We start from the raw sequence: 26,588 nt of genomic DNA, 5'->3' as shown, positions 1-26,588 counted from the left end.
GAGGTTGACATTTCAACTGATTTTAACTTTCATTGTTGCATGAATGTCCGTTTCTGTAATGGTGTGGCTCCCGCCCTGTGGTGTGCCCCCTTGTGATCATTTTAAAACATACAACCTGTTGCACCTCCATCCCTTAAAGCCATCCTCCTGTTTCTGTTCCTGGGTCCTGATGTGCAGTATATTTTGAAGTAGACGACCCTCTGTTGGGAAAAGTTGGAGCTACTTCTGCTCATGTATGAACTGAGAATTTGATCTTGAATCTGATTCAACACAGTTCAAGAATTGCATTTGATTTGATTTCATTGCAGAGATTCAAACATTTAGAGAGCTCTGTCATTCTTAAGTAACTAACTACGGCCCATTTTTGGGGCTTTAATTCGACAAATTGAGTGAAGTTAGACAGGAAATGGGGGAAAGAGAGTAGGGGAATGATATGCACTAAATGGTCCAGGCTGACCATTCAGCCACATTTTGACACTTGGCCAACCAGTGGTTTAACTTCATCAGTCAGTCAGACTGGACCAGTCCTGCTGTTGTATTCCAGCCAAAAAGAACAAAGACCATCGAGCCGTTCTGTTGAACAACTCTCAGAAAGGAATGGTGCTGAGCCGTAACTCCCATCACAAAATCAAATGACCTTTGGATTTAATTGTTAACACTCCAACTGAATCCTGATACAAACACCAGTCTGGGAAACATTTCAGGAACCTCTGATCTGAATGCTTTTCAGAGACTTTTCCACCCTGAAAACAAAGTAGTTTCAGTCCAAATACTAAATATTTACAATGAGCAAACATGAAAACAAAAACTAACGTGTCAAATTGAATTATAACTTCAGTCTAAAAGTGTGGATATTGGCACTGGCCTTTAAAAATAGGTAAAATGCATCGTCACGCCTTTTTCTCATCACACCAGGACTGTCAGGTTTGTTTTGGAGGAAGAAAATATCTTAACTCTGTTTAATTTGGCCGTTCTTGTCCATACAAAACATGCCAGAGGTTATCAAAACGTGTTTATTTCCTCCTTTGTACAACTTGAAGATGTCACGTCGAACCTTGATATAATAAATAAGAAGTCAAACAAAACTGCCAGAGAGGTTTTCACACATCGCCACCCCACCAATCACAAAAACAACAGTCGTCATGACAGAGAAATTATCAAACATATCCTACATTTAGAGGAAAAGGCACAGGTGGGGATTTAAGTGGATAAACAACAAAGATACTCACAAACAAATGTACCTTATCCAACAGTATAATTTGCGTATTGACACATTTACAGAAACATACAGAAAAACTTTTAAGTCTGGCCTCGTTGTTTGGACAGAAATGGGTCTGGTAGGTTTGTACATATACAGTGAGTTTTTAATTTCTCAAAAAACACGGACTTCTCCTTTAAATTTTACAGTACAGAGATGGCAACATTGAGGTAAAACGAAACTTTTTATGTGAAGGAGTTTCAAAAGCCTGATGGGTGTTGTTCAGTGTCCACCTTCATGTCAGTTTATAACCACAAAGATGGCTTCAACAGTAAAAAAAAAAAATCCAAATGAGCTGACCAAATCAAAACCAAAAAATTGACAAACATACAAACCAAGTGACAAAACCCAAATGGACAAATCTTCTATGGAGTTCTGGTTTCTCCTCCAGTCTCTCAGTTCTCCTCCTAGTCCAGCTCTGGGCCCTCCTCACATCTCAGTGGGGCCCTTCATGCTGGAGTCCTTCGCTGAAACCGGTGACGCCACCATTGGTAGGATGCACTGCGACGACTCACAGTAACCGTTCAGACCGGCAGGACCAGGAGGCCCGGGAATGCCGGCGACACCGGGAACACCGCGAGGTCCCCTCTCTCCGTCACGGCCGTCTTTGCCGTAAGCTGGTCGGCCCGGATCACCTGAGAGAAGAAGCAAGTGAGAACTCGAACAAGAACCGTCGTCAAAGACAACAGGCGGTCTGGGTCTGACCCCTCCCAACAGAAACCTGATCTCAGCATCAAATACTGATCTGATTCAGGTTCTTCACTGTGAAGTATGCAGTTAAAATATGTTTTGGACTGGAGTTCAAACCTGTACAGCAGAGGCCAACCAATACTGGTCAACATGTTCTCAGGACATTTTACATTTTTACTTATCAGCGCTCTCTGGTGGAGAAACTGTGCAAGGCAGACAGTGTTAATAAATGATTTCTGTACCGACATTTATGTTTACTTATCCTCTGAAATATTCATTCAAAAGATGGGTTTATATAAAAATATGTTTATGATTCCAAAGGCGATATACTAGTATAAATTTTGTCATGTAAATCGAATCAAATCAATATTTTATAGATAATTTAAATGATACTAGGCCCTGGATGTCTGCAGAATGAAGCAGCACTGTAATTTTTATAAACTCTTATTACCTCTGTTTTAAGAAATATTTTAAAGGCCATAATCATTATTAAATCAGCAGTACACAGGGTTTGAGATTCAACCTATAGACAGTATAATAAGTTACAAAACGTGAATGTTTCATGTACTGAATGGAGGTTTTTTTCCTGCATGAAATTATGTTAGAGACCAGAAAAACATGTAAGTTGCATATAATTCATTTGACTTGTGCTCTGTGAGTTGGCTGTTCACATGCTATCTTCCTTTGGACAATACATTTTTTTACAAGCTGAGTGCTTGATTGAGATGCACCAGACTCAGAAATTGAGGACATTGTTCTAAAATCAGAAGTCTTAGTCATACTTGTCATTTACCTGGTAGACCAGGGACACCTGGTTCTCCTTTGGGTCCTCTCGCTGTGGGTCCTCTGTCACCTCTGTCGCCCTGGTCACCTGCAGAGAGGAAACATGTCTGTCACTGAGAGGAAACATGTAATTGAGGTTACTATTTTTAACCAAAGTTCTCCTCATCTGCTCCTTCATTAGAATTAAGATGAACTTGACTGATCCCTGAGGAGGAAGTGCGTCACTGCAGCGTCAGTGAACAGGACATGAACACAAACTACGCTTCACCAGGAAATCTTTAGCTCCTGGCTGGGAGAGATTCCTGCACTTTTGACGACTACTTTAAGTAAAGATGTACAGATGATTAGAGCCTAGAAATGTGCGGACGCACCGATCCAACTTCCTCTCTGCCTGTACCAATCTGGATCTCACCTTTGGGTCCTTTGCGACCCATTAGCCCAGGTGGACCCTTCAGACCAGGCAGTCCTCGTGATCCAGTGTGTCCGGGGAAACCGTTCTCGCCGGTGGGGCCTGGAGGTCCAGGCGGTCCGGGGGGACCGGGCAGTCCAGCGATACCTGACTCAGGCCTGCTCAGGCTGGCTGCTAGCTGGGCCAGCTGCTCTGTGACACAGGAGGACATGGTTTAGATTTGAGTTTTAGACACTTAAATTATAGACATATTACATTTTATATCACTTACTAAAACATCTGGGATTGAAAACACAGTAAAGAGCTTAACAGCTGTGTAGTGTTACTGAGGAGAAAACCTTCAGAATGCAAACTGAGAGTATGAAGACTTACCTTGCATTACCCTCATGCAGACCTGTTTGATGTGTGTATCAGTCGGTGATTTTCCCTGTACAAACAAAAGATTGTTGACAGCGATGAGTCATTTGTTCTTCTTGGTGATATTATGAGCAAACATCACATGAAATGTGGCTCTGAGCTGTTGACTCAGCAAACAAATCCTATTTAATTCCATTAAACTCTGTAATTTCCATTTAATTATGACAAAACCCCCCTGTTGAAGGATGATTTTGACAGTCTCACCGCTGGTCCCTGCGCTCCTGGGAGGCCCGGCACCCCCATGTCACCCTGCATGCCCCGTGGCCCCGGTTGGCCCAGCTTGCCCTCTTTCCCTGGCAGTCCACGGCTGCCCTCAGGTCCTTTATTTCCTGTCTCTCCTGGTGGGCCTGTCTGCAAGCAACAGCAGCAACAGGTGGACACAGATGGTGAGATGTGACGATTGTTGGTCAACTAAATCAAAACTTAATGGGCTGTCAGTCAAAGGGCGGGAGAGGAAAAGATGTTGCAAGCAGCGTTAGCATTTGATGGCAAAACTCAAAATGTCCTGTAGTTACAACTGATTTGACTTCAGTTGCAGGACTGGAACTGTACTGCTCTGTTTAGGTGAACGTACCGATCCTTTCTCTCCTGGTTCTCCTTGGTCACCCTGGAGGAAGAAAAGATACAGAAATAATATGATAATATGAATAAAATGAAAGCTGAAAACAGTCTAAAGGAGGAGTTTCAGTGGCTGATCACTCACCAGGTCCCCTTGTTCTCCTGCTGTTCCTTCAGCACCTGGAGGTCCCTGGGATAAAGACACATGACAGGTTTTTGGCTCTTCATGTGCTCCAACTCAACACTCTCTAATCTCTCTGACATATTCATAATGTGTAGAGCTAAACTTATGAAACATACCTGGTCTCCCTTAGGCCCATCGAGACCGACTGCACCCTGAGAAAATAACAGAATCATTACTTTTGATTATATGAAACTATTTCACATAAAATAACTGAATCTGCAGCATCAATTCTCAAATAATAATATAGTTTTCATTTGTCATTGACCTGACTTTGACTCTAGATTTGATTGTTTCTGGACTGAACTTTGACCTTATACTTTCAGAAAACTAACTCATGGAGATTAGTTTGGGCAATGAACTCTTAAATGAAGAAGCACTCCATAGAAAACATTGATAAGGCTGCTGCTGGTGAACAAATGAGCCTTTAAAAATCCAATTTCAAAATCTGAAATTCAGTGGACATCACCACAGTTTGTCCAGCATGTGTGTTACTGTCCAGAGGTTTGGACTGGATGGCATTTCTTTGTGCAACGATAATCTGGCTTGTTCCCAACCTGTCTGATCAGCTGACTGCTCGTGATTCTTGCCCTGTCTAATTTTGTTGCAGCAGAGTTTCCATGATCACAGATCTCAGCAGTAACTCTGTGAGTACAGAGGAGCTATTGCATTCAACTGGTTTCACTTTTATTTGTGTTTTTACTTTGTGCCGCCTTGCAGTCTCTTACCCTGTCTCCTTTCTGTCCACGATAACCAGCAGGGCCTGGAAGTCCTGGGAGGCCTTGATTCCCTTTGCTTCCCTGTTTAAACACACACACACACACACATAAAAAATAAACTGTTAAATACACAGAGCACACACACACTCACACATACACACTCAGAATCATAACACAGGATCAACTGTGTGAAGTTACCTCCCCCGCCTTGACCTGACCACATGGACAGAAAAAGTAAAAACATCAGCTTCACATCGTCTGAGCTGTGAGGCTGGAAGGTCCTGAGGAGACCCCCCCTCTTTCAAACCATCCAATCATCCACCCCCCCTTCCCTCAGATGTTTCTGGGCGTATGTGGCTACTGATTATGGCGTACAGTGAAACGACCAGTTCCAGGCATTCCTGGGGAACAGAGAGCTCTTTCAGGGCTTCTCAGCTTCTTTTCCTGCCCTGAATCCCCCCTGAGCTGCAGAGAAACCCCTTGGGCCTTCAGATTTCTGCAACAAGAGGCCATTCATGCCCGCTCACCAGTGGATTAGAGACTTAACTGCAGGGACAGGAGTTCATAAAGGCCTGCCACTCTTTAATAAAAGCACGGCACAAGGCTTCAGTTCCCAGATACAAGGTTTATCTTGGTGAACGATCCTCGTGTTGAATAATACGTTCAGGATAGCAGATGGTATTTATGAACACTGATTGCTCGCTTTCTATTTCAGGGCACTGATGTTTTGGTTTGATAGAGTCAAGGTTTGCAGGAGCACAGACCAGGCCTGAGCTGAACAGAAAGGTTCAGCTGGCACTTTGCCACAGGACTGTCAATCCCATCTTTTTCAAAGGTGCATGGTGACATTTTTAATATTTTCCGCCTGATTGAATTTCCCTTTATCAGAATGTTTTTGTTCACCTCCTCTCTTTTCATCTGTGAGCAGCAGTATTAGCATAGCAGCAGTATTAGCATAATCCTGTTGTTTTCCTCTTGGATTTAATTAGTGCTGTCAAAAAAGCAAGAATGTTTTTAACCGTGATAGTTTGTCTGCCTGAGATCTCAGAAACCCACAAAACTTTCTTCAACTAAGTGATAATTAACCATATCCTGGGTTTGTGTCAGGATTGAAGTCTGCATGTGTAACAGAAAGTTGGACATTTTTTTGTGCGATTGAAGCTTGTCTTGATTTAATTTACATCCTGAAGTGTTGTCTTTTCCTTATGCCTTTTTTGTTTTAACACAATGTAAATGAATGAATGGAGTACCACAGGGTTCTGCACTGGGGCCACACGCTTTCTGAGAAGTTCTTGAGGTTGTGCATCAAATTGGAGTCAAACTTTTGGTAACTTGGAATTCAACGCAGTAGTCTGAAGATACTCTACGGTCACCTCCACCTGTACAGCTGCTTCCTGGGTGTTTTCCTTCTCAGTTCTCTGTGTTGTTCTTTGTTTGGTGTCTGATTTATCCTTGATATTTACACAGACTCTATCAGGTCTTACCCTTGCTCCTGGTGATCCTGGAGGTCCGTCTGGCCCTCTTTCTCCTCGTTCACCCTAAAAGAGAGAAAGAAGAAGCTGAATCTGGAGAGAAAACACAAATAGATTCCTGAATATATAAAAGCAATGGGAATACTTTTTAAATCCAGTGTTTTTTCAGTGTCCTTTCAGTGTGCTTCACTGACCACATTTGTGGCCCTTTGTTTTGTTTGTTATAATAATAATAATAATTGTATTAATTACTTTCATGAGTTGCTATATTCAAAGCAACTTTTAATGACCTTTTATCTGGTAATTATTCAGTTATCATTGTGTTTTCTGTGCAGTTTTTTGCAAACAGAATTCCCATGTGGACAGTCAGGTATCTATAAGTCCTGCTTCACACTGAAACACTTGTGTATTATTGTTATATAATCTGCAAAGGTCATGATAGAAAGGCTGAACTGTGCAGCTGATTGTTCATGTCCTGGCAGATGTTGATCCTCGAGTCAGTTTTGCTCAATTTGACTATTCAGTTCTGTTCAGTTCATTTTCTTAGTAGCTTCCTCAATGTGTCAACAGAGAACTTTTTTGGTTTGTACTGGTTCCATTCAAGACCTTGTCTCCATGTAATTCTGGCTGCCACCTGGCGTGAATTTTCAGGGGGAAATGAAGGCTCGATTTACGGCACAGAGGAAGTGCACCTGCCGCTGGACAGTTTCCCCTGAGGTAGCGGAAATGGCGGTCGTTTGAACAACCGGAATAAATGTGGAAACTCTACCCGGCAGGGTAAGAGAGAGTGATGGAAACGGTAGAGGAACGAGAGTGAACCCCAGACGGACATTCACTGGACGGAGAGAGATCGCAGCTTCTGGGGCTGACTTGGATGGATGGATTTTTAACGATCCACCGGCCCAGTGGCCGGTACCGACTATGGAGAGAGCTCCAGGACTTTAGAGGCTTAAAAACCTTCTAAATCAGTAAGTAACAAACCCTGCTTTCTTATCGTTACAACCTGGTGTTTTACTCTGCCTTCATCACTGCACTGAGATCAGAGTTTACAGTTTACAGTTCAAATTCTAACGGCTGTTTCCTGCTGCGATAGCGGCAGCCATTTTGCTAATGCTAACGTTAGCCGGCGATAGTTCATGGTCCGTTTAAAAACATTAACCAATAGGAAAAGGTTTACACACGCTACAATATGCAACCGTTGGGCATAAATAAGGATTAGTAACTGGAAATTATATTTGTTGTTGCAGCTAACGCCTGTAATTTAGTAGAAGACATTTTGGAGCTTGTTTCATGTCTTGTAGGTTTGTCATATGGGAAATTGTGACTGTCATGGTTGGGTTTGTGGCCACAAAGCTGGAGGTCAGGGTTAGGGTGATGGGGGGCATTCAAGTCAGATCTGCCTGCCTCCCTTTAGGACAGTATCTCAGCAGGATGGACACCAAGGGTTACAGGAAGAGGATGGGACTAACAGTGTAGTACTTCCTATTTGAAGGAGGAATTACTGTATCTTGCAGATTTAAGCGAAATGTAGGTGCAGCTGATTTCAGAGACTCACTGGTCCTCCTCTGGGTCCGACAGGTCCCACCTCTCCCTGCTCGCCACGCTCGCCCTGGAAACAAAGAAGACATCCAATCATATATTGGAATCTGCATTTTGTCTTGTACTTCAAATGAAAGCTGGCTGATGGCTTTGATAGTTTAAATATTCTTTTGCATTTTTCTTCACTCTGAGGCTTGTATTCATTGTGACATGATGGAATATGTTTGAACTTGCTTCAAACTCACCTGTTTTCCTGGAGAACCCATCAGTCCAACAAGTCCTGGATCACCTGTGACTCCCTGGTGACAAGAGGGAAGAAAAAAAACAGTACAGTATTAGTTCATTAAGAAAAACACCATTTAGATATGTCTTTTCAGCTGCAGTGGTAGATGTACAGTGCTATTGTCATGGTGTTATTCAATGTTGTAGAGATGACTGCACAAGTTTTGTTCATACCTTTGCACCACTGTGTCCTTTTTGGCCATAAGCGCCTGGCAAGCCCTATATGAAGACAGTAGTATTTAAAGCATCAACATTTGAACTCAAATTTGAAACTGTCAATACTGAACCAGGGGGTCAGAGGTCACTTACAGGAAGTCCTTGTGGACCGGCATCACCTGGAGCCCCATTTTTCCCTGGAAGACCCTAAAAACAACAGAAACATTTAATTTCCCAGACAGGGGGATTTGCCAAAGGGTAAAAGTTCAAGTTAAAGACTTCTCAGACTGCAGGCTTTCTAACTAATAACACACTAATCACATCTTTAGGCTGCCAGAAACTGTTTTGCAGCAAAAATTACTTTCACACGCTGGTAAGTTACCTTGGATCCTGGTAGCCCGGGTATTCCCTCACGACCATCAGGACCCGGTAGGCCCTATTGACAAGAGAGAATAATAAGATTATAGTTATTCACATTTAAATGAAAGTGCCATGCCAGGTTAAAGAGGACGGAGGATAGGGAAAGCTCTGAATAGGGATTTTGGACAAGAATCTGTTTGAATATTGTCCATTCTTTCATAATAACATATAGGCCACAGACTAGAAGGTGCCAAGCATCTTAAAACCCTACAAGGAACAGTGTATAATATTGAATATGGTAAAATATCAGCACCATTCATATGAATAGATGCCTCATCTGGAGGTAGAAAGATAGATAAGGTAGACAAGACAGGTAAAAACCTGGCAGGGTACATTGTAAAGATGATATCTGGCTAAGTAGGAGGTAGGAGGTAGGAAGGTGGCTTTATTGGTTGATTGATTCTGGCTTTAATAAGATGAAGCGGTGCTCACAGGCTCTCCTTTTGGTCCTGGCACACCTCTGATTCCTGCTGGACCTCGATCCCCCTACAAAGAAACAAACAAGCAACTTTAACAGCAACAAGTTGAATTAGTAACATGTTAAACCGTATCTTATATATATATAAATATTTGAGCAGTACTGATCTGATTTGTGTTAAAGATTCTTACCGCCACTCCCCTTGGCCCGGTCTCACCAATGGCTCCTCTTTGGCCTGGATCACCCTAAAAAATGTAATCAGTTTCAGTTTCAGTTGGTATTTGGTTTAAACAAAAAGGCAGATGAAGAGGTGAAGATAAGATGCGTACTCACTGGGGATCCCTGAATTCCTCTAGGGCCCACATCACCAGGCTTTCCACGAGGTCCCTGTTTGGGGAGATAGAAAGTTGTTGTCAGTAAAACTTGAGCAGTTTCCCTCTGCAGCTATTTGACTGGTTGAGGAGTAGGTACAATTTCAGTCCACCAAGATGTCAACCAAGATGTTCTTTAGGTGACTAAGGCCCTTGTTGCCAAGTTATCTTGTGGCTATTGGGGTCAAACATAATAGACATTCTTATTTTGTTTTCTTAATCCAGTCCATTAAACTCTGCTGTGCATGTGACCTCATGACCGCTTACCTTGTCCCCTTTGGAGCCCATTATTCCAGGGAGTCCTCTTGGTCCACCTGGGCCCTAAAATTACTCAGCGGACAGAGGAAAAGAGACAGAGATGTCCCATGTTAATATGTTTGACTGTGCGATGGAAACTCTTCAGTGTGACTATGAGTTAAGAGAGTATGGTGAAATATTTTACTGGTAGTCCTTGTGCTCCGACTTCTCCCGGCGGGCCTTGATCCCCCTCCTCTCCCTGAAAGTGAACATAACCCAGTTATGTCAGGATCTGACATCCTGCACTCTGTGTTTTCGTCTATTAAAAACTGTGTCTTTAACATGATTTTACCTTGTGTCCTTGTCTTCCGGGCTCACCCGATTCACCCTTAACTCCTTTGTGGCCCTACGTGCAGGAACAAAATGTTATAATTGATCCTAAAGTGCGTTTAACAAAAACGGGCAAGTGAAATCATTTCATTTACACATCAGTCACCATTAATAAAATCAGTGGTTGTAAAAATTAACTTACTTTCATGCCGGGGAGACCAGAGTGTCCAGTCAGAGAAGAGGGGCAGGCGTTGGGGCACTGAAAAACACAACAGCCTATTTGAGGTCATGGAAGAGCCCTGCCACTAGGGGGCTCTACTGACAGAGACCCCATAAGAAGAAGCAGAAAAAAGGGAAACAAATCTGTTTTTATATTTTGTGTTTTAGCCCATTTAGTGTAAATCATATTGTTATACTGATCATTTTTTCTGTGCTGTGGGTTTTAGTTTAGCAAGACAGGCCGAAAGAGTCAGCTGAAGACGAAATGAAACTAAATGAAAAATGAATAATTCCTCAGTAAATGTAGGAGCTTCCTGTCATCAATCTGAACAATTCACCATGATACAAATCAAAATTCTGGTTGTTGTTTGTAATGACATTAACGCAAAAGAAAAAAATGGCTGCCTGGAATTAAATGCTGAAATTTGAAATACTTAAACCTTAAATTGTCAGCAGTGATAGAAAGTATATTGTATGTAAATCTGTAGTAAATGGACTAAAATGTGAAAAATCAGTGATTGTAAATTAATTTTCTTTGGGATCAAACTTACCAGGTCCTCGCCTTGATACACCCCTGGAGGTCCCTAGAGAGAAAAAAAAGTATCTTTAGGATCTTAAATCAACTTCTTACCGCGCCCCACCCCCACCTCTCTAAAATAATAGTTTTCATTTTCCTTTCATGATCAGTTTCCCTGATAGAGACAGAATCTGTGATATTTACCGGAGGCCCAGCAGGACCAGGAAGACCAACTTGACCCCTCTTGCCTCTCGCTCCCTGTGAGAGTTAAACGATTTTTTATTAATAGCTGAACAAGAATCTTGATACTTAACACAGCACCAACAAGAGCGCCTACATTTTTTTAATCATCTTTTAGTTTTTCTGTGTACTGATGATGTTAATAAATTGTTTTATGGCTAAAATCAATTTAATTCTGAACTTAAAGTAAAAGACTTGTATACTCACAGGGGGTCCAACTTTTCCCAGTTCACCCGGTAGCCCATCTGTACCAGGAATTCCCTGTTAAAATAAAACATGTCTGAATTGATAAGTCATGTTACAGTAAGGCTTCCATTGAATATGCATATGATATGCCATGATACAGTATTTAAGTAAACTTATAACAGTTATTCAATAAGCTGTAAAGTCTCACCTTGATGATGTCAGAGTGTAATAGGGGTGTGGTCAGTACACTCTGACATCATCAGTAGGTGTGTCTAGAGGCCAGAAGAGTTTGTGAAAAAACAAAAATGTAACATATGACATACATTTATAGACTCTAATCTAATAATACATGGGAAACCAGGCCGTAGAGTATGGATTATAATACAGAGGATACTCACGTCAAGCCCATCAGGTCCCACACCCTGTGAGAGAGAAATCATGGATTGACCGTGAGGTTGACTGATCAACAAAAATCAGTACAGATCAATAAAGAAAATGTAGTCAAGTCTCATAAAGACAGGGCTAAATGCACGCTAAAGCAGCCTTATTCTTATATTTAATTAACTGCGGTAACAAGGGTACATCCAGTGTATACTTCAACTCTGACTCTGACTGATTAAAGTTAAAACTAATACTCCTAAGACTAATGTAGTTCTCACCTAAACCATTTTCTACAGTCTATATAAGTTCACCAAGACGTTTATAATTCATAAAAGCAGGTTCTGTTATTAGCAAATGTGCAGCTATTACATCTATTTTTCAAACTTAACAGCTGAACGTATGTTGAATCAAATTACTATCTGCACTTACAGGCTCCCCAGGAGGCCCACGTGGACCAGGATCCCCCTGAAAACAACAAAAAATGAGGTATGTTAGACCAGCTTTTAAAGATCTACACTGTCCTGTGCAGGGCCTCAGGAATTAGAGGGTGAAAAACTTACTTTTGCCCCCAGTGGGCCCACTGGGCCTGGATCCCCAGGAGGTCCAACAGGTCCCTACAAAGATGACACAAAATCCTTGAAACATCACAGGTCCTTTACAGAATACTGATGAAAAATATGTTAAAATTGTTGTAGAGTTTAGAAAGTTTCAACTTAATAATTCTGATAAAGGTTTTCTGTACACTATAAAGAATCAAATGTCATTGATTTGTAGTTTTTTATGTGATAAGATCATTTTAATGGGAGAACCCAGTGTTAACAAGTACAAATGACACTGTTCAGCCCGCCTACATGGTTTTCTTTGTTTAATAAGATTAGTTAGATTAAATTCTGAGTCGTCAAACTTCATATATGGTTAATGTCGACTGTATTAGAGAGAAAATAACAATATATTGGCAGGGTTGCTGTTTGTTGTAGAACACCAGAGTTGAATTATATAACTTACTCTGCCTGCGGTGTATAGTGTTTAGTAATAACCAAACCAGGGTTAAATAACAACACACAGGACAGAGTGGAAGTGATGAAGTCACCATTAAACTAAACCTGAACCGTATCAGCAGTTTTAAGGAACACTTGGTTATGATAACATTGTGATCACCAAAGTAATTTCTGGGAACAATATGCTACAACAAGACCAAATGGAGAAGAAACATGAGGGCTGAGACAGTCAGACATGTTGTAAACAGGCCGACAGTTCAGGCTGCTTTTGTTGCGTAAGCCTCAGGCTCTGGTTGGATTTGCATGTGGCTACTTTTAAAAATAAATCTCTCAAGAAATTTAGGAAAGGGACTCTCTCCCTCTCTCTGATTGAGCCAATCCTCTGTGTTGAAATGTGGCACATGTTGAAGTTACATAATGCTAAGGAAGAGAATAGCTAATGCACTGAAGTGAACAAAACACAGCAAAAATATAACCTCTGTTTCAGGTTGGGTTTGGCCTTAATGATGGCAGGACGAGCCAGGATGGGGATGCATTTCTACTTTATTTGTGGGTAAACCTGAAAGTGACTACATCCACTGTGCTGTCAGTAAGTCCTAATTGCACGAGAATACTGCATGCATGTCAGCACAACCACTAGAAGTACCAAATTTTACAGCCTCTGTGTTTTCTCTTGAGAATACGTTTGGCTAACCTGGGAGTTAATTTACAACATGTCTTACTGTCTTAGTGCTCGTGTCTCCTCCAGCATTCCCAGACCTCAGTATTTAATCTGGTGCTTCCATCAAACTTCTAATTTATCTGCTTGCATTCATCTTTGGTAGCTCATTACAAATGTGAAATCAGAGGGAGGGTGTGGCTTTAGCTCCTCCTCTCACTTCCCCACGTCCATAAGTAACCCTCAACCCACCCTCCACCTGGTCAAAGGCAGGAACTACAGCCAGACATTCAGTCTATGATGAGCAGATTACCTTTGTCTCAGAGCCAATGGTAGAGCCCCTAAAAAAGAACATCATCTATTTTTTTAGTGTAGAAGCTTGATTCGCTCTGCTAGCTCTTTGATTTCTCCAAGTATGACTGTGCAAACTTTGATGCACTCTTCTGTGTTTCAGTCCACATGAAACCCTGAATCTGCCCGTCTGTTCTCAGCACCGTCACCACAGCAGACAGCCAGACACACTGAGTCCATTCTGCGCCGCCTTTCCCAGCATACAGTTCTCTCCTGTCAACCATGCCGATCCCCCTGCACTCCCCTCGATCGCACACAAAAAGACCCCTGTTTCTGTCAGGAAGCTACTTGACACTCTCCCCTAAATAGCCAGATTCATTTATTCAAGGAATGTTTTTTTTCTCTCTCTACACTTTTTGCTCAGCTGAGGCCAAGACAAACTGCTCACAGCAGCAGATCTGAATATCTCAGTCCTGCAGCTCAGATCTTACACAGATCCTCTCCCTCAGGGGTTAACCAGCAGGACCCTCATCTGCTGGATTAAAGCAACTGAGCTCTACTGGGTCTTTAAACAGTTTTTGGAGTCCACTACACTGCCTGTAAAATAAACCTGATGGGTGAACACTTGACCCGCTAAAATCAAAGTTACTCTAAACCATGTCAACATGTTGTTTCACTCACATCTGCGCCTGGAAGTCCTGCAGCTCCAGGAGCTCCGTCTTTGCCGTTATCTCCATCAGGACCCTGGAAGCACAAGTTCACTTCTTATTAACTTGATTGTTGACTTTAGTTTATGAATCCCAATGTCTGCATCTATAATGATAATGATGAAGTTAAAAGTTGACTCACTGGTCCGCCGTTCACTGTGGAGTCCTCTCCTCTGTCGCCCTGGAGATGCGAGAAGAACGAAGATGAGAACATTTTTCTTCTTTTAAAACACAAAATCTTATGTGCTTGTTGCACAGTGAGTGTTAACCTGTGAACTACCTGAGATCATGTCCATTTCTGTGGGTTCCTCTAACCTTACATATTTTAAATTCTGGACTCAGCATGTTTACATTTTTACAACTATTAAGCCAAACTACTTTTAGAACAAATGGTACGAGAGGAGCGTGAGGAGAGCTTTCAAGCAGCGTTTAGATCTTAATGTCTAAAGATAAAATGCAGAAAACATAATAAATCAACTAACTGAACAAATGAAACATAAAAAGTTGCGAATTTAAGGAACTTGAACTCAGTATTTCTAAAATCCTGGACACTGTCCTGGTGTTGTTTTCACAGGATCTAAGATTATGGATTATGGAATAGGGCTTCTGTCAGCTTCTCTGAAGCCCATTGTGCAGCATTTAAGGTTTTAGTGTCACTGAAAATAAATATTACCTTACTATAGTCTGACTCTACATATCAAGAGCAAGAGAGCAGCTGTTTTCTCACTCATTGAAAGTGTAACATCACTGGACGTAGTCAGGATGAATGTTATTTTGTTGCTCTGCTGTTCGGCTGTCTTCAGTATAAACCACTGAAAACCTGCTTCACTGTTCACTGAGCCGATTAACCCAGAAGTGAACTGAACCACAGCTTTGACCCACATCTGAAAACTGAAATCTGTGACTGTTAAAGGGGACAAAACGCCGACTCACATCGATGCCATCCACTCCGGGTACGCCGGCTGCTCCTGGTGACCCCGCGGGGCCTCTGGGACCGACTGGGCCCCTCTGTAGAACAAACACAAAAAAATTTTGCTTTTTTTTCCCAACTGAAATTCATCTCTAAATATTATCCAGTGCTGCTGCTGCTGCCTCTGCTGCTGGTGGTGTGAAGGGCAGCTCACACAGACTCTCATTGTGTGGGTGTTGTGAGGGGAAAGGTCGTGAAACTGAACCTGGTTTCCCATTATGGTCCCATTACACCGCCTAAGTAACTGCATGTGTTCAGATTACTGCTGCTGTCTGGAGCTTTTTGGTGCCAGGTGTGCACATAGTGATGAATGGACATCAGTTATGGGCAATTTTTCAGATAAACATGCAGAAAAATATAAGTAAGTCCTCTGTAAATAATGCAGTTTTTAAGAGCATACATACATAGATTTGCTGTAAAAACTTGGTGTTTTTACTTAAAATGTAGTCAATTTTCTGTTAATGGCTCATACAATGACAATTTATAATACTAGTGTGGAAAATAATTACCCTAAAATATGTCTGTGAAGGATATCCAGCTATAGCAGGTGTGTGAAAAGCTCACATGAAAGAAAATCTGATAAAAATGTGTTTATAAGTATATTTGAAAAATGTTACACAGATTCAAGTATTTTAGTTCAAATGCATTTAAGTATAGGTTTCTCATTAAAACAAGACACACAGAATAATAAACTGACATTTAGGTAAATTATTAATTTAGTTTTAAGTATCATACAGACACCCATGCATAAGGAATAAAACACCATAAAGTACAGTAAGGTCTCTGTAAACCCATCACTGAACACTGAGTTTCTCTTCCAGGAGATAAAGGAGAGGAAAGAAGGAGCACCCATCTCACCTGAGCGGAGCAGATCAGCACGATTTGCAGTAAAAGCACCAGCAAAGACTCCCGATAAATCCTGGAGAGAGCCATGGTCCTCCCAGGGCCGAGGAAGACGCTAAAAGTCCCTTTTTCCCAGATTAGAGACGGGGCTCACGGACGGTCCACCTGTCGGTCTCCCCCCTGACTGAAACCCCACCGCCTGCTGGAAGGGGAGGATGTTAGAAAGTCCTGATTATTCATGAGAAGCTGAGGCTCTGCAGGCTCACTGGAGGAGGAGGAGGAGGAGGAGGAGGAGGAGGAAGGCCTCTCAGAACAAACAGGGTGGGATGTACTTTTCTTTACTTTGAAATGAAATGAAGTTCAAGTACAGTGGTTGACTGTTACATTCATGTTTGATATTGAGCAGCTGAAATTTGTGTGTTTGAGTTTGGATGAGGTGGACGAAATAATAGTATTATTGGAAACGTGTTTCTGCAAATGTAATGGAGAAAAAGAGGAGAAAAAGAAAAGGAACTCTTTCAATATAATGAGTTAGTATCTCAAAATAATGACTAACTATCCTAAAATAATTAGTATCCCAAATTAATGATTTAGTATTTGAAAATGATAACAAACCTTCTCAAATAATGGCTTTGTGTTTCAAAATAATGTGTTAGCACCTCAAAATAATGGGTTAGTATCTCAAAATAATGACAAACTTTCTCAAATAATGATTTAGTACCCCAAATTATTGAGTTAGTATCTCAAAATTATGACAAACTATGCTAAAATAATGATTTAGTATCTCAAAATAATATGTTAGTACCTCAAAATGAGTTAGTATCTTAAAATAATGAGTTAGTATCTCAAAATAATGAATTGGTACCTCCAAAATAATGAGTTGGTATCTCAAAGCTGAGTGTTTTATCAGTCAAGAGGAATTTTCTAGCGGTTTACAGCCTTACAGTAGCTGTCACGCCTCCACTAGGTGGCGACAGAACACTCGTCTGTCAGTCACTTGTAGAAAAAAACAAAACAAACACGAAGAAGAAGTGGACCGGAAGTGTGTCGTAGCAGGCGTCGTTTTCAAAGCTTGTTAACGGTCGTTGTCTTGGTGCCGTGTTCCTAAACCCGTAAACACGACAAAGTCTAATTAACGCAACCGTTTTTATCATAATGGGTTCACCATAACGGCTCTTCGTGCAGGTGAGAAACATACAGTCTGCCTCCTGTGAGCTTATGTTGTTTGTGTTTACTGCTCGTTTAGCTGCTAATTGTTAGCCAAGCTCGCTCCCGTCCACCTCGGCGTTTGGTACTGTGCATGCCAAACTCCCTTTAAAAATCTGGAAGTTTAACGACGGCATGCTAGCTAGCAAATGTACTCAAGGTTTAAACAAAACTTTGACAAAACTCTTTCAAATATGTCAGTTGGTTTATTCGGCACAACTTTACGCCCTGGCCGCAAAGGAGGAGCCGGTTTTATTTTGTTTAAATGGCAACTGAGCAGGAAGTGATCAACTTACACAAACAATACTGGTTTATTATTGTGTGTTTGGAACATGTAATACCAGTTTTAAAAGCTGAAACCTCACATCGAGCTGACTACACGATGTGCCTTAGTTTACATTTAGAAACGGTGGATTTAACTCTGGTCTTTAGTTTTCCTCCTAATAAATGTGTTTCCTCAAAATAGGTTGTTTTATTCATCAGTTTATTAGGTACACTTTGCAAAAACCATGGAAGGCTAATATAGCAGCCCTGCAGCTGACTTTTTCTGACAGAAATGATGGCTCAACTTTACATTCAGGAGGAGGCTATAGTTGGTGGTGCTATTGAACTGTAATATTTTCCCCCCGTTTATATCAGAGCTTTTTTGTTCTGTTGATTGTGTGTATTTATGAATCTGTGACAAATCAATGACAAAGCATGTTAAAGTGAAAACATTTATTTTAAGCAAAAAGACACAAAATAAAACACAAGATTAAAAAAAATACATTTTAGTTAAACCTAAACTTTAAAATAAAACCACCTAAATTCAACAAAAACAAACTGATGGCTCAGGGTTCTTCATACCTATGTCTCATATTGTTTTTCCTCCATCAGATTTTACACCACCTCCTTGACTTAAAACTGAAAATATTATGGACAACCTGGATTTCTCAGAGGAGGAAATTCGAGAACAGCTGGCGATCCTCGGCTACAAAAACATACCAAGACACAGGCTGCGTGAATTCAAGCGAGGTCAGACTCTGAAACATCCATCCTCCCTCTGTGGTTATCATATTACTTTGTGCTTTCTTATATGGGATCCTGAATGTTTATAATGTGTACTGATGTTTAAACTCCGTCTCTCTTTGTGTCATATCAGATCTTGATGAACTGATTCGACATGGAGAATGGAAAACCCTTGCGTCATCCACCGAGATGAACGCCACCAAAACTCTTCCAGCCGCATCTCGGCAGAGTCCTCCTGCTTACACCAAAGAAAAAGGTCAGGGTATTTTTCTCACTGTGGCATGATAAGAATATTTTATGATAGTTTACTCTAAAAAACAGACTTTCCATTAAAAGCTGTTGTGTGTTAACAGGTGAATTCTGGGTTTTTCTCCACAGTTAGTCGTTCCTGTTTCAGAGGCTCTGGTGAGGGATTTTTCTTACATGCAGCCAACGCAGACCACGAGAGACAGGTGAGTGTTTATCACATCTGACTTTTATTTTCTAAACACAGACACATGACAGCACATCAGCATTCAGCAGCACTGGATATTGATAACAGAAAAAGTTTAACTCTCATGTTTTAGTGTCGCTACCTCAGGAAAAGGAATATTGAGTCGCCATGTTGCAATGACGTTTGTGGTTCAGTGCTTTATTGCCATATCAACATGATTGATTGGAATTTGTCGTAGTGGGCTCACTTACACACAGACAAAAAGAAAAGACAAAAATAGCATAACAAAACAAATGGATATAAAATAAAATAAAATATAAAGTAAAATAAAATCCAACACATGTTAACATCATAGATAAACCTGTAGGGAAATCAGCAGTAATTTAAAAAACCCATTAGATAAATTTCCTCAAGTGCATTGAAAACATTTGCCTTATTAATCTACAAATGCTTAAACCTGCTGAGTGACCTGCAGTGTTAAGTTCAGAGTGTTAAGGAGACAAACAGCTGCAGGCATTAATGGTCTGTGTGGTCTTAATGCTTCTTAGTCTTTTGTGAGAAGGAAGGAAATTAAAAAGGTTGACAGTCGGGTGAGAACTTCAAGGCTCTGCTTTTGTTTGGTATAATTCAGAGACGAACCCATTTGCAGAAATATTGTGCACAAGTTCAGATTGTGTTTAAATTTTGCACTCTTCACTCTCATGTTAAAGCTTTTTCAAAGCAGCATTTTTTAAAGCAGGAGTGTGTTTAAGAGTCACAGACAGAAAAATTGCTCCCACAGTTTTATCAGCGTCCTTTAGGGTGAGGTTTGGTGTGCTGTCATTTATCGAAAAATTAAATTTAAGACAAAACTAACATTAATGTTGGACAAATAAATATGGGAACAGTTTTACTTTCTATGTGATGAAGTAATAATTGGTATTGTTGAACACACAGGTGCTCACCACCTGTCAGAACACAGGCTATGGATGGCAGCAGGGACGCTGCGACTCGTACGCTCAACACTCGGTGGCTCCAAAGCTCCAGCTGCCTCCAGGGGCTCCCACCAGGCTGCAGGTGGAGTCCGACCCAGAGGACACCCTCCACCCGCCGCTCACAGACAGCTACACATCCTCTCCGGACACCCAGGGGAGACGTTTCATCAAGAGAAAAGTCCTCAGGTCATTTTTAAAAGACACTCATGCATGTGTCCATTTATTCATCCAGTTATTCATTTGTTGGTCCAGAGTTTAGTTTTATTTTGCTTTCAAGCCGTGAAAAATAGACACCTGTTCTTTGCAGGTGTAAAAACAGACAAAACATCAAGATAAAAGCTTTTAATGTGTATGGATGCATGAAAGTGCCAAAAATTATCTAAATTTGTTTAAATAATTTCTAATTTAATCTGGTTTTGAAGAAGTTTTGAATTTTGGTCACTGGCTCAAATTTAACTTCAGCTCATCTGCCAAACACTGGTTTATTAAATCTTTTACATAAACTGGAGGAAACATGGATCAGCTTTTTTTAAGAAAAGAAAAAGCAACAACAATGAAACCAATTATTCTACAGGCCAAAATAATTAATGTATACTTTAAAGTATAAAGATGCTCTTTGTGTACAGATGGACTGTAGCTAATGATCATTTGTAGTATTAACGTTAACTCTGATGTGTTTTTTTTTCACTTATAGGAAACATAAAGGACAGTCTCTTGTCTGTGATGAATCAATCTACAGTGAAGATTCAGGTAATTTAACCTCATGTGTTTTTCTAATCTTTCTATGTAATGGTAATAATTATCTTTAAAAAAAATCAAATAGAAAAAACTGAGAAATTTAGGCAGCAAAAAACTTTAACTGGAGTAGAATAAAACAGGTGCAATTCCAGTAAATTAGAATAAAAGAAATAAATAGATAAATCAAAAAAGACATTTAAAAGATAATACTGATCTAATATCTTCATTTCAAATAGCTCAAAATGTTATTGTAATAAAAATAAATCACCGTTAAAGGTTATTTTGCTGCAAGTGGCATAAAAAACAGAAGAAAAACACACAAGGAATCTAAATACTGAGCAGCTTTACTGTAAAATAAAGGCCAAGAAATACACTGCAATGGAGTGAACTGAACCCAAGTGATAAAGAATCAAATAGAGGGAATGAATAAAGAAAAAAGCAGAGATGAAGTACCTTGAGTCACCAGCAGTAGGCGCTGTTTTCAGCAGTAAAAGAAGCTGTTGAGGCTCCTGGAGTTTAATCCTCTTAGCTCCTTCCTTAAGCCCCTCCACAGATCACACACGGCACACACCTCAACAAGTGCAAGTCGCCACCATGTACAAAATGTACAACACTCAGTGGGACGAGGGGAGCGATGATGACAAGAATTCCCTCAGCTCCTCTTTTTGGTCTGATGGGGAGAAGCAGGAGGAGGAGGAGATTGAACGAGTGGTTAATGAGGAAGATTCAAAACCTGCAGCCGAGGCAGAGGACTCTGTACAGGAGGCTTCAGAGGCCGAAAAACCTGAGCTGAAAAACCAGGGGAGCTCCACCAGAGAGAGTTTGGAAGATAGGAGTAATGATGATGAAGAAGAAGAAGAGGAGGAGGAAGAAGAGGAGGTGGAGAGAGTGGTTGATGAGGCAGAGGAGTCTAACCAGGAGACTTCAGAGGAGGAAAAGTCTGAGCTGAACAACCAGAGGAGCTCCACCGGAGAGAGTTTGGAAGATGGAAGTAATGATGATGGAGAGGAGGAGGAGGAGGAAGAAGAGGGGGAGGAGGAGGAGGAGGAGGTGGAGGTGGAGATTGAGCGAGTAGTTAGTGAGGAAGACTCCAAACTTGTAGCCAAGGCAAAGGACTCGAAGGAGGAAAAACCTGAGCTGAAAAACCAGAGGAACTCCACCGGAGAGAGTTCAGAAGAGAGAAATAAAGAGGAGGAGGAGGAGGAGGAGGAAAACTGCAGCAGCAGTTCTAGCAGTCCAGCTCCGAGTCTGATGACCTCCGGCTACGGCACCTACAGACCAGAGGAGCAGGAGGGAGGAGACTACAGAGACGACCACACCATAACTGAGTTTGACCAAGACAGTCGAGGAGACCTGTCTGAGACGAGGGACGACGAAGACGACGATCGTTCGCTCTGCAGCTTCGGCAGGTTTGACGTCGAGTCCACACAGGAGCCGGACTACAGCGAGGACAACAAACCTGAGGCTGATGTAGCAGAAGTACAACCAGAGGAAGATAAAGACCGGGCAGATGAGGAGAAATCTGAAGATCTACTCATCAAAGAACAAGAAGAGGAACAGCACCACACTGCTGTGAATGAAGACAGATTCTTATCGGATGATGGGAGTGATCCTGAAGAGAGGAAACAGGCCGAGGACAAAGGGGAGTCTGAAAGTCCAGACGGGTCCTCAAGCAACAAGGACATCAAGTTCATCGACTCCAAAGTGGATTTCAGCTGGACGGCGTACAACAGGATGTGTGAGGAGTGGGAGGGAAACCTCAGGCAGATGAAGGGTAAATGACTTCCTGTTGCTATCAGCAACATCTGTGCTGTTCTGGTCTCTAAACTTTAACTCTGAAACGGCGTCAGTGTCAGGAGGTCCTGTTCCCTCGCCTTAAATTTTACACTCAAGCTGTGTGTTTAAACTGCAGTGCATCCACGATTTAGGTCATTTTGACTCAGAATAATTGGTATTTATAGATAGTTCTGCTAGAACTGAAATCACGTCAGTAAAATGAGAACTTCAGTTTGCTAAAATAAAATACACTTCAAGCATTTGTTATTAATCCTTTCAGTCTTCAGCACATATATTATACGTGTTTAAACTGCAGCTCAACTGGTTGCAAAGCAAATTAAAAAGCAAAAATAAACTCAAGATTCAAGGAATAATAATCAACTATTATTGTTTTGTTTTTTTATTTTTTAACTGTGTGTGATGTTCTCCTGTTAAAGCTGCTGCTAAGGTGTATGAAGATATTTTATTGACTGTTTGACGTAGCTCAGTGTTGATATTGATAAACTGGCAGATTATCAGCTCATGTTCATTCAGTATCAGCTCTGAAAAACCTCTTCCTTCTCCCTGTCGACTAAATATTGGAGGCAGCTTTATGAGTGAATCCTCATCAGTTTGAACTCATCAGGTTTTGATGTCACTGACGGTCGTGGCGTTTGTTTCTCTGCAGATGCAGCGAGCTGTCTGGAGGAGCGACTGGCCGAGCTTCGTCTGTCCACGTCCGCTCAGTGCGACGACTTGGAGACAGAGAACGACGACGAAACCAGTCAGACTGACGACACGCACAGCTCCGACGCCGACGGGATCTCTCTGAGTGCTTTTGAATCCTACATCAGAGGCATGGTGGGTAACGTAGTCTCCCAGCTTGTACCTCACACTTCCCTTCTTCACATTCGACACCATGACAGGTTTTATTTAGCGTGATTTCAGGATGTTTTTGTGCCTTTTTCCCTGTGTTGTTTACTGCTATAACAAGATTGTTTACTAAAGCAATTAGCAAAGAGAAGCTGCAGTTGTTGAAGTTATATTCAGCTGTGTTGGTGTTTGCTCGTACAGGTGTGTGTTTTTAATTAGACAGTGTGAGGAGTGAGGACACTGCTCTGCCATCTGCTCTTTTCACATAGTTAAACATCGTTAGCTTACCTTAGATCGTTGGTGTAGTTTGTCTGCTCTGGGTGCAGATAAAAGTTGGTGAGGTGTTTGTGTAGTGAAGCGACAGGACACAGCAGTTTTATAGTCTTTTCTTTTAATGTGCATCTTAAATATAAAAACCTCAGACACCTTTGAAGATGATTTGTTTCTAACAGTCACTTCTCATTTCATTTCTACAGACTCGGACTCGAAGTGACGGAGACCTCAGGCCCAAACCCAAATCCTGTAAGTCAGCACCAACCTCATACACTAATCTAAGACTAAGACACATCGCTGTTCCCACACAGACCTGTTTTATAATTTATCAGACTTGTTCATGTTTCAGTTATCAGACCGGTGATGAGGCAGCACACCGTGAAGAAGTCTGACCCAGTGGCCAAGTAAGTTAAAACCCTGAGTTTATGGACCTGAACAGTGACTTTAAAAATTTGATGCTGACTGAAAACATTGGCATTGAAATAATCATATTGGAAAAGTTTTATTAGCATCAAAAAAGACATTTTTCTAACCTTTATTATCTTACTTTGATACTTGTTGCGTTCTGAAGTTTTCACTGCTAATCTGCAGCTGTTTTTCTTTTACCTCAGTACTGATCTATGTATAATCTGCATTCAGTTCAGGATTTCAGATTTTCAGTGTCACTGTTTCTGCGTTGAGATTTAAAAAAAGATGAATAATGTCCTGAGAATTGAAGATAAAAACCCTGTCGTCCAGACTCGTGATCAGGTGGTTTTCTGGTCGCTGCAGGTATTTCCAGTACAAGCAGCTCTGGGAAATGTTCAAACTTCCAGGAGAGAAGGACAGGAGAGCGCTGCGCTGGGAGATAAAGGTATGAAACTCCTGAACAGAGGACGAACTTTTCTGTCTTCAGTGTATCACACAAATATTCAGTCACACTTTACTCTTTCACTCCTGGTTAAACGAAGGCTGTATCCATGTTAATATAGTCTCATTGTAAAATCTCTGGAGAAGTGTGGACACCAGGTGTAAACATAGCAACAGTATATCAGTTGTGGATGTAGCCTCACACGTCGTGCCACCAGTTTGTCAAACCATAAAATTCAAGTCAGTCCACATCTACAGTTAAACTGCAGCGTGTTTAAAATGATTTGTTGCTTCAGTGTTTTTCTTTAATAAGTTTCCCTTTTTGTTTTCAGGAACGTCTTGCATACCAGCCTCCACCGGTAAGTACTTCCTCATACTCTCTGTAAAATCATGTTAGTGGTTTGTTAGAGAACACTGCTCTTCAGTTCTTTGAGAAATTAAGTTTGTTTTAATCATCTGTTCTTCAAACCTCACATTTCAGAAATGTACAGATTATTTAAAGGATAATTCTGTAATTTTTAAACCTGAGCCTTGATCTCTCTTGTTTTCAGGTGTAAATAACCGATGGGGGCAAAACTCTTTGGAATCGGAGCAGAATTGAGCAGGAACATTGTACCAGGAAACCATCAATAGCTGCTGCAGCGTAATTCAACTTGGCAACTGTCCACATCAAGGTAAGTTCACTTAAACACTTGTTTTCACCACTGACAGGTTCACATTGTTATTATAAGTGTCTGACAACATTATGGATAGGATTCCTAGAGACAGAGCTTTTAGTTTAACCAGAAAAATCACTTTTTTTTCCAATACCAGACTCCATTGACAAAAACAGGAATTTTACCGAGCAGAACACAGGAGCTGCTGGAATACCACTGCCTCCATCTGTTTGTTAGTTTGTGTTATTATGTGGTGTTTTCACTTATGTAAAGTATCTGATTACTTCTAAAAGTCACACAGTAACACAAACAGACTAACAGATGGAGGCAGTGGTATTCCAGCAGCTGCTCTGTTAAATTCCTGTTTTTGTCAATGGAGTCTGGTAGTGATGTTTAGGGATATTTCTGGTTAAACTTACTCTTTAATTATAAAAAATATAATAATAAATAGCTCTGTCTCTAGGAATCCTATCCATAATGTTGTCAGACACTGAGAATAACCATGTGAACCTGTCAGTGGTGAAAACAAGTGTTTAAGTGAACTTACCTTGATGTGGACAGTTGCCAAGTTGAATTACGCTGCAGCAGCTATTGGTGGTTTCCTGGTACAATGTTCCTGCTCAGTTCTGCTCCGATTCCAAAGAGTTTTGCCCCCATCGGTTATTTACACCTGAAAGAGATCAAGGCTCAGGTTAAAAAACACATAAACCCCAGAAATATCATTTAAATTAAACCACATTAACGTCTTGCTTTGTTGTGCTTTTCAGCCTAAACCTCGGAGAGTTTACGTACCGAATACCTACACTGTGCCAACAGAGAAGAAACGCTCGGCGCTACGCTGGGAGATCAGGAACGATTTAGCAAATGGCCTCCTTCCTCACAACTACAACTATCGATTTTAAGCCTTTCGGTCTCTGCATGCCTTTTAGATACTTTTAAGGAAACATTGCATTGTTTTTTTTATCATTAGCATTATTTATTAATTTTTTGTTGTTGAACATAATAAACACATTAAGAAAACAACTGCAGTGTGTGAATATATTACAGATAATTTCACGTTGTCTAAGGGAAGTCGGAGTAGGGCAGTTTAAACGAGTGCAGAGGTGTGTAACGCTCATCATGCCAGAGAAGTTTGTCTTCCAAAAACTTAACTGTTTCCAGAGTGAGAACGACAGCTTCATGTTTCAGCATGCTGTGGACATTCAGACCTGAGAAAAGACAAAAACATCTGCTACTGACAGGCTCTCTTCACTTACACAGCTCTCTGTGCTTTGGAAAGCATCACACTCAATGTCAAAGAAAGGACGTCAAGTGACACATATTGTTTAAAGGATAATGTTTATAAGACTCCTGCAATTTTCTGTTAATTACAAAACTCTTTGTAGCACTGGGTTTATTTAATTCTGTACAAATTTATGTAAAATCATTTTGCTAACAAGACAAAGGATAACATGGAGGATTTAAGGGTTAGGGTTAGGGTGAGGTGACATTTTTGGACCATTTTTGACATTTTTTGACATTTTTTGACATTTTTTGACAATTTTTGACATTTTTTGACATTTTTTGACGCCAT

General features: G+C 40.9%; 3 protein-coding genes and 1 long non-coding RNA gene across 4 annotated transcripts in view; 2 read left to right on the top strand and 2 right to left on the bottom strand.

Annotated features, from left to right (window-relative positions):
- Window positions 1–999: 999 nt before the first annotated feature.
- On the bottom strand, window positions 1,000–16,415 carry col9a1a (collagen, type IX, alpha 1a). Its single transcript, XM_018672567.2, has 32 exons — window positions 16,266–16,415; window positions 15,371–15,445; window positions 14,580–14,618; window positions 14,412–14,474; window positions 12,344–12,397; window positions 12,213–12,248; window positions 11,801–11,824; window positions 11,424–11,477; window positions 11,181–11,234; window positions 11,011–11,043; window positions 10,443–10,499; window positions 10,263–10,316; window positions 10,116–10,169; window positions 9,941–9,994; window positions 9,636–9,689; window positions 9,494–9,547; window positions 9,317–9,370; window positions 8,847–8,900; window positions 8,618–8,671; window positions 8,483–8,527; window positions 8,272–8,325; window positions 8,043–8,096; window positions 6,500–6,553; window positions 5,025–5,096; window positions 4,416–4,451; window positions 4,261–4,305; window positions 4,132–4,164; window positions 3,762–3,908; window positions 3,513–3,567; window positions 3,144–3,332; window positions 2,742–2,819; window positions 1,000–1,893 (listed from the first exon to the last, which is right to left on the bottom strand). The coding sequence occupies exons 1-32, from the start codon at window positions 16,338–16,340 to the stop codon at window positions 1,688–1,690; spliced, it is 2,064 nt and encodes a 687-aa protein (XP_018528083.1). The 5' UTR covers window positions 16,341–16,415; the 3' UTR covers window positions 1,000–1,687.
- On the top strand, window positions 6,976–16,318 carry LOC108880846 (uncharacterized). The gene is made up of 3 exons (XR_001960543.2): window positions 6,976–7,455; window positions 12,215–12,269; window positions 16,229–16,318. It is a non-coding gene; the product is annotated as an uncharacterized LOC108880846 (long non-coding RNA).
- An 866-nt stretch (window positions 16,416–17,281) lies between the features above and the next one.
- Window positions 17,282–25,942, top strand: hyls1 (HYLS1 centriolar and ciliogenesis associated). The gene is made up of 12 exons (XM_018672568.2): window positions 17,282–17,435; window positions 18,333–18,470; window positions 18,598–18,720; window positions 18,843–18,916; window positions 19,834–20,057; window positions 20,566–20,621; window positions 23,053–23,225; window positions 23,714–23,759; window positions 23,860–23,914; window positions 24,282–24,363; window positions 24,692–24,718; window positions 25,783–25,942. The coding sequence occupies exons 2-12, from the start codon at window positions 18,371–18,373 to the stop codon at window positions 25,915–25,917; spliced, it is 1,095 nt and encodes a 364-aa protein (XP_018528084.1). The 5' UTR covers window positions 17,282–17,435; window positions 18,333–18,370; the 3' UTR covers window positions 25,918–25,942.
- Window positions 25,943–25,966: 24 nt separating this feature from the next.
- Window positions 25,967–26,588, bottom strand: part of mrpl4 (mitochondrial ribosomal protein L4) — an 8,903-nt gene continuing 8,281 nt past the window's right edge. Inside the window, 1 exon segment of the mRNA XM_051070373.1 lies at window positions 25,967–26,223. Within this exon segment, the coding sequence (XP_050926330.1) occupies window positions 26,078–26,223 (146 nt within the window). The 3' untranslated portion in view covers window positions 25,967–26,077.

This window comes from Lates calcarifer, linkage group LG5 (genome assembly GCF_001640805.2).
Source record: "Lates calcarifer isolate ASB-BC8 linkage group LG5, TLL_Latcal_v3, whole genome shotgun sequence".
NCBI lineage: Eukaryota > Metazoa > Chordata > Actinopteri > Centropomidae > Lates > Lates calcarifer.
Note: the sequence above shows the minus strand (reverse complement) of the source record. Positions and strands in the feature narration are given on the sequence as shown.

Excerpts from the sequence above, each read along its gene's own strand:
- hyls1 (XM_018672568.2), top strand. The coding sequence starts at position 18,371 with ATGGACAACCTGGATTTCTCAGAGGAGGAAATTCGAGAACAGCTGGCG. Across the intron at positions 20,622-23,052 it reads AATCTACAGTGAAGATTCAG|ATGCAGCGAGCTGTCTGGAG; the intron begins GTAATTTAACCT and ends GTTTCTCTGCAG. Across the intron at positions 23,760-23,859 it reads CAGGCCCAAACCCAAATCCT|TTATCAGACCGGTGATGAGG; the intron begins GTAAGTCAGCAC and ends TTCATGTTTCAG.
- col9a1a (XM_018672567.2), bottom strand. The coding sequence starts at position 16,340 with ATGGCTCTCTCCAGGATTTATCGGGAGTCTTTGCTGGTGCTTTTACTG. Across the intron at positions 9,995-10,115 it reads TCGGAGCACAAGGACTACCA|GGCCCAGGTGGACCAAGAGG; the intron begins GTAAAATATTTC and ends GAGTAATTTTAG. Across the intron at positions 1,894-2,741 it reads AGGTGTCCCTGGTCTACCAG|GTGATCCGGGCCGACCAGCT; the intron begins GTAAATGACAAG and ends TTCTTCTCTCAG.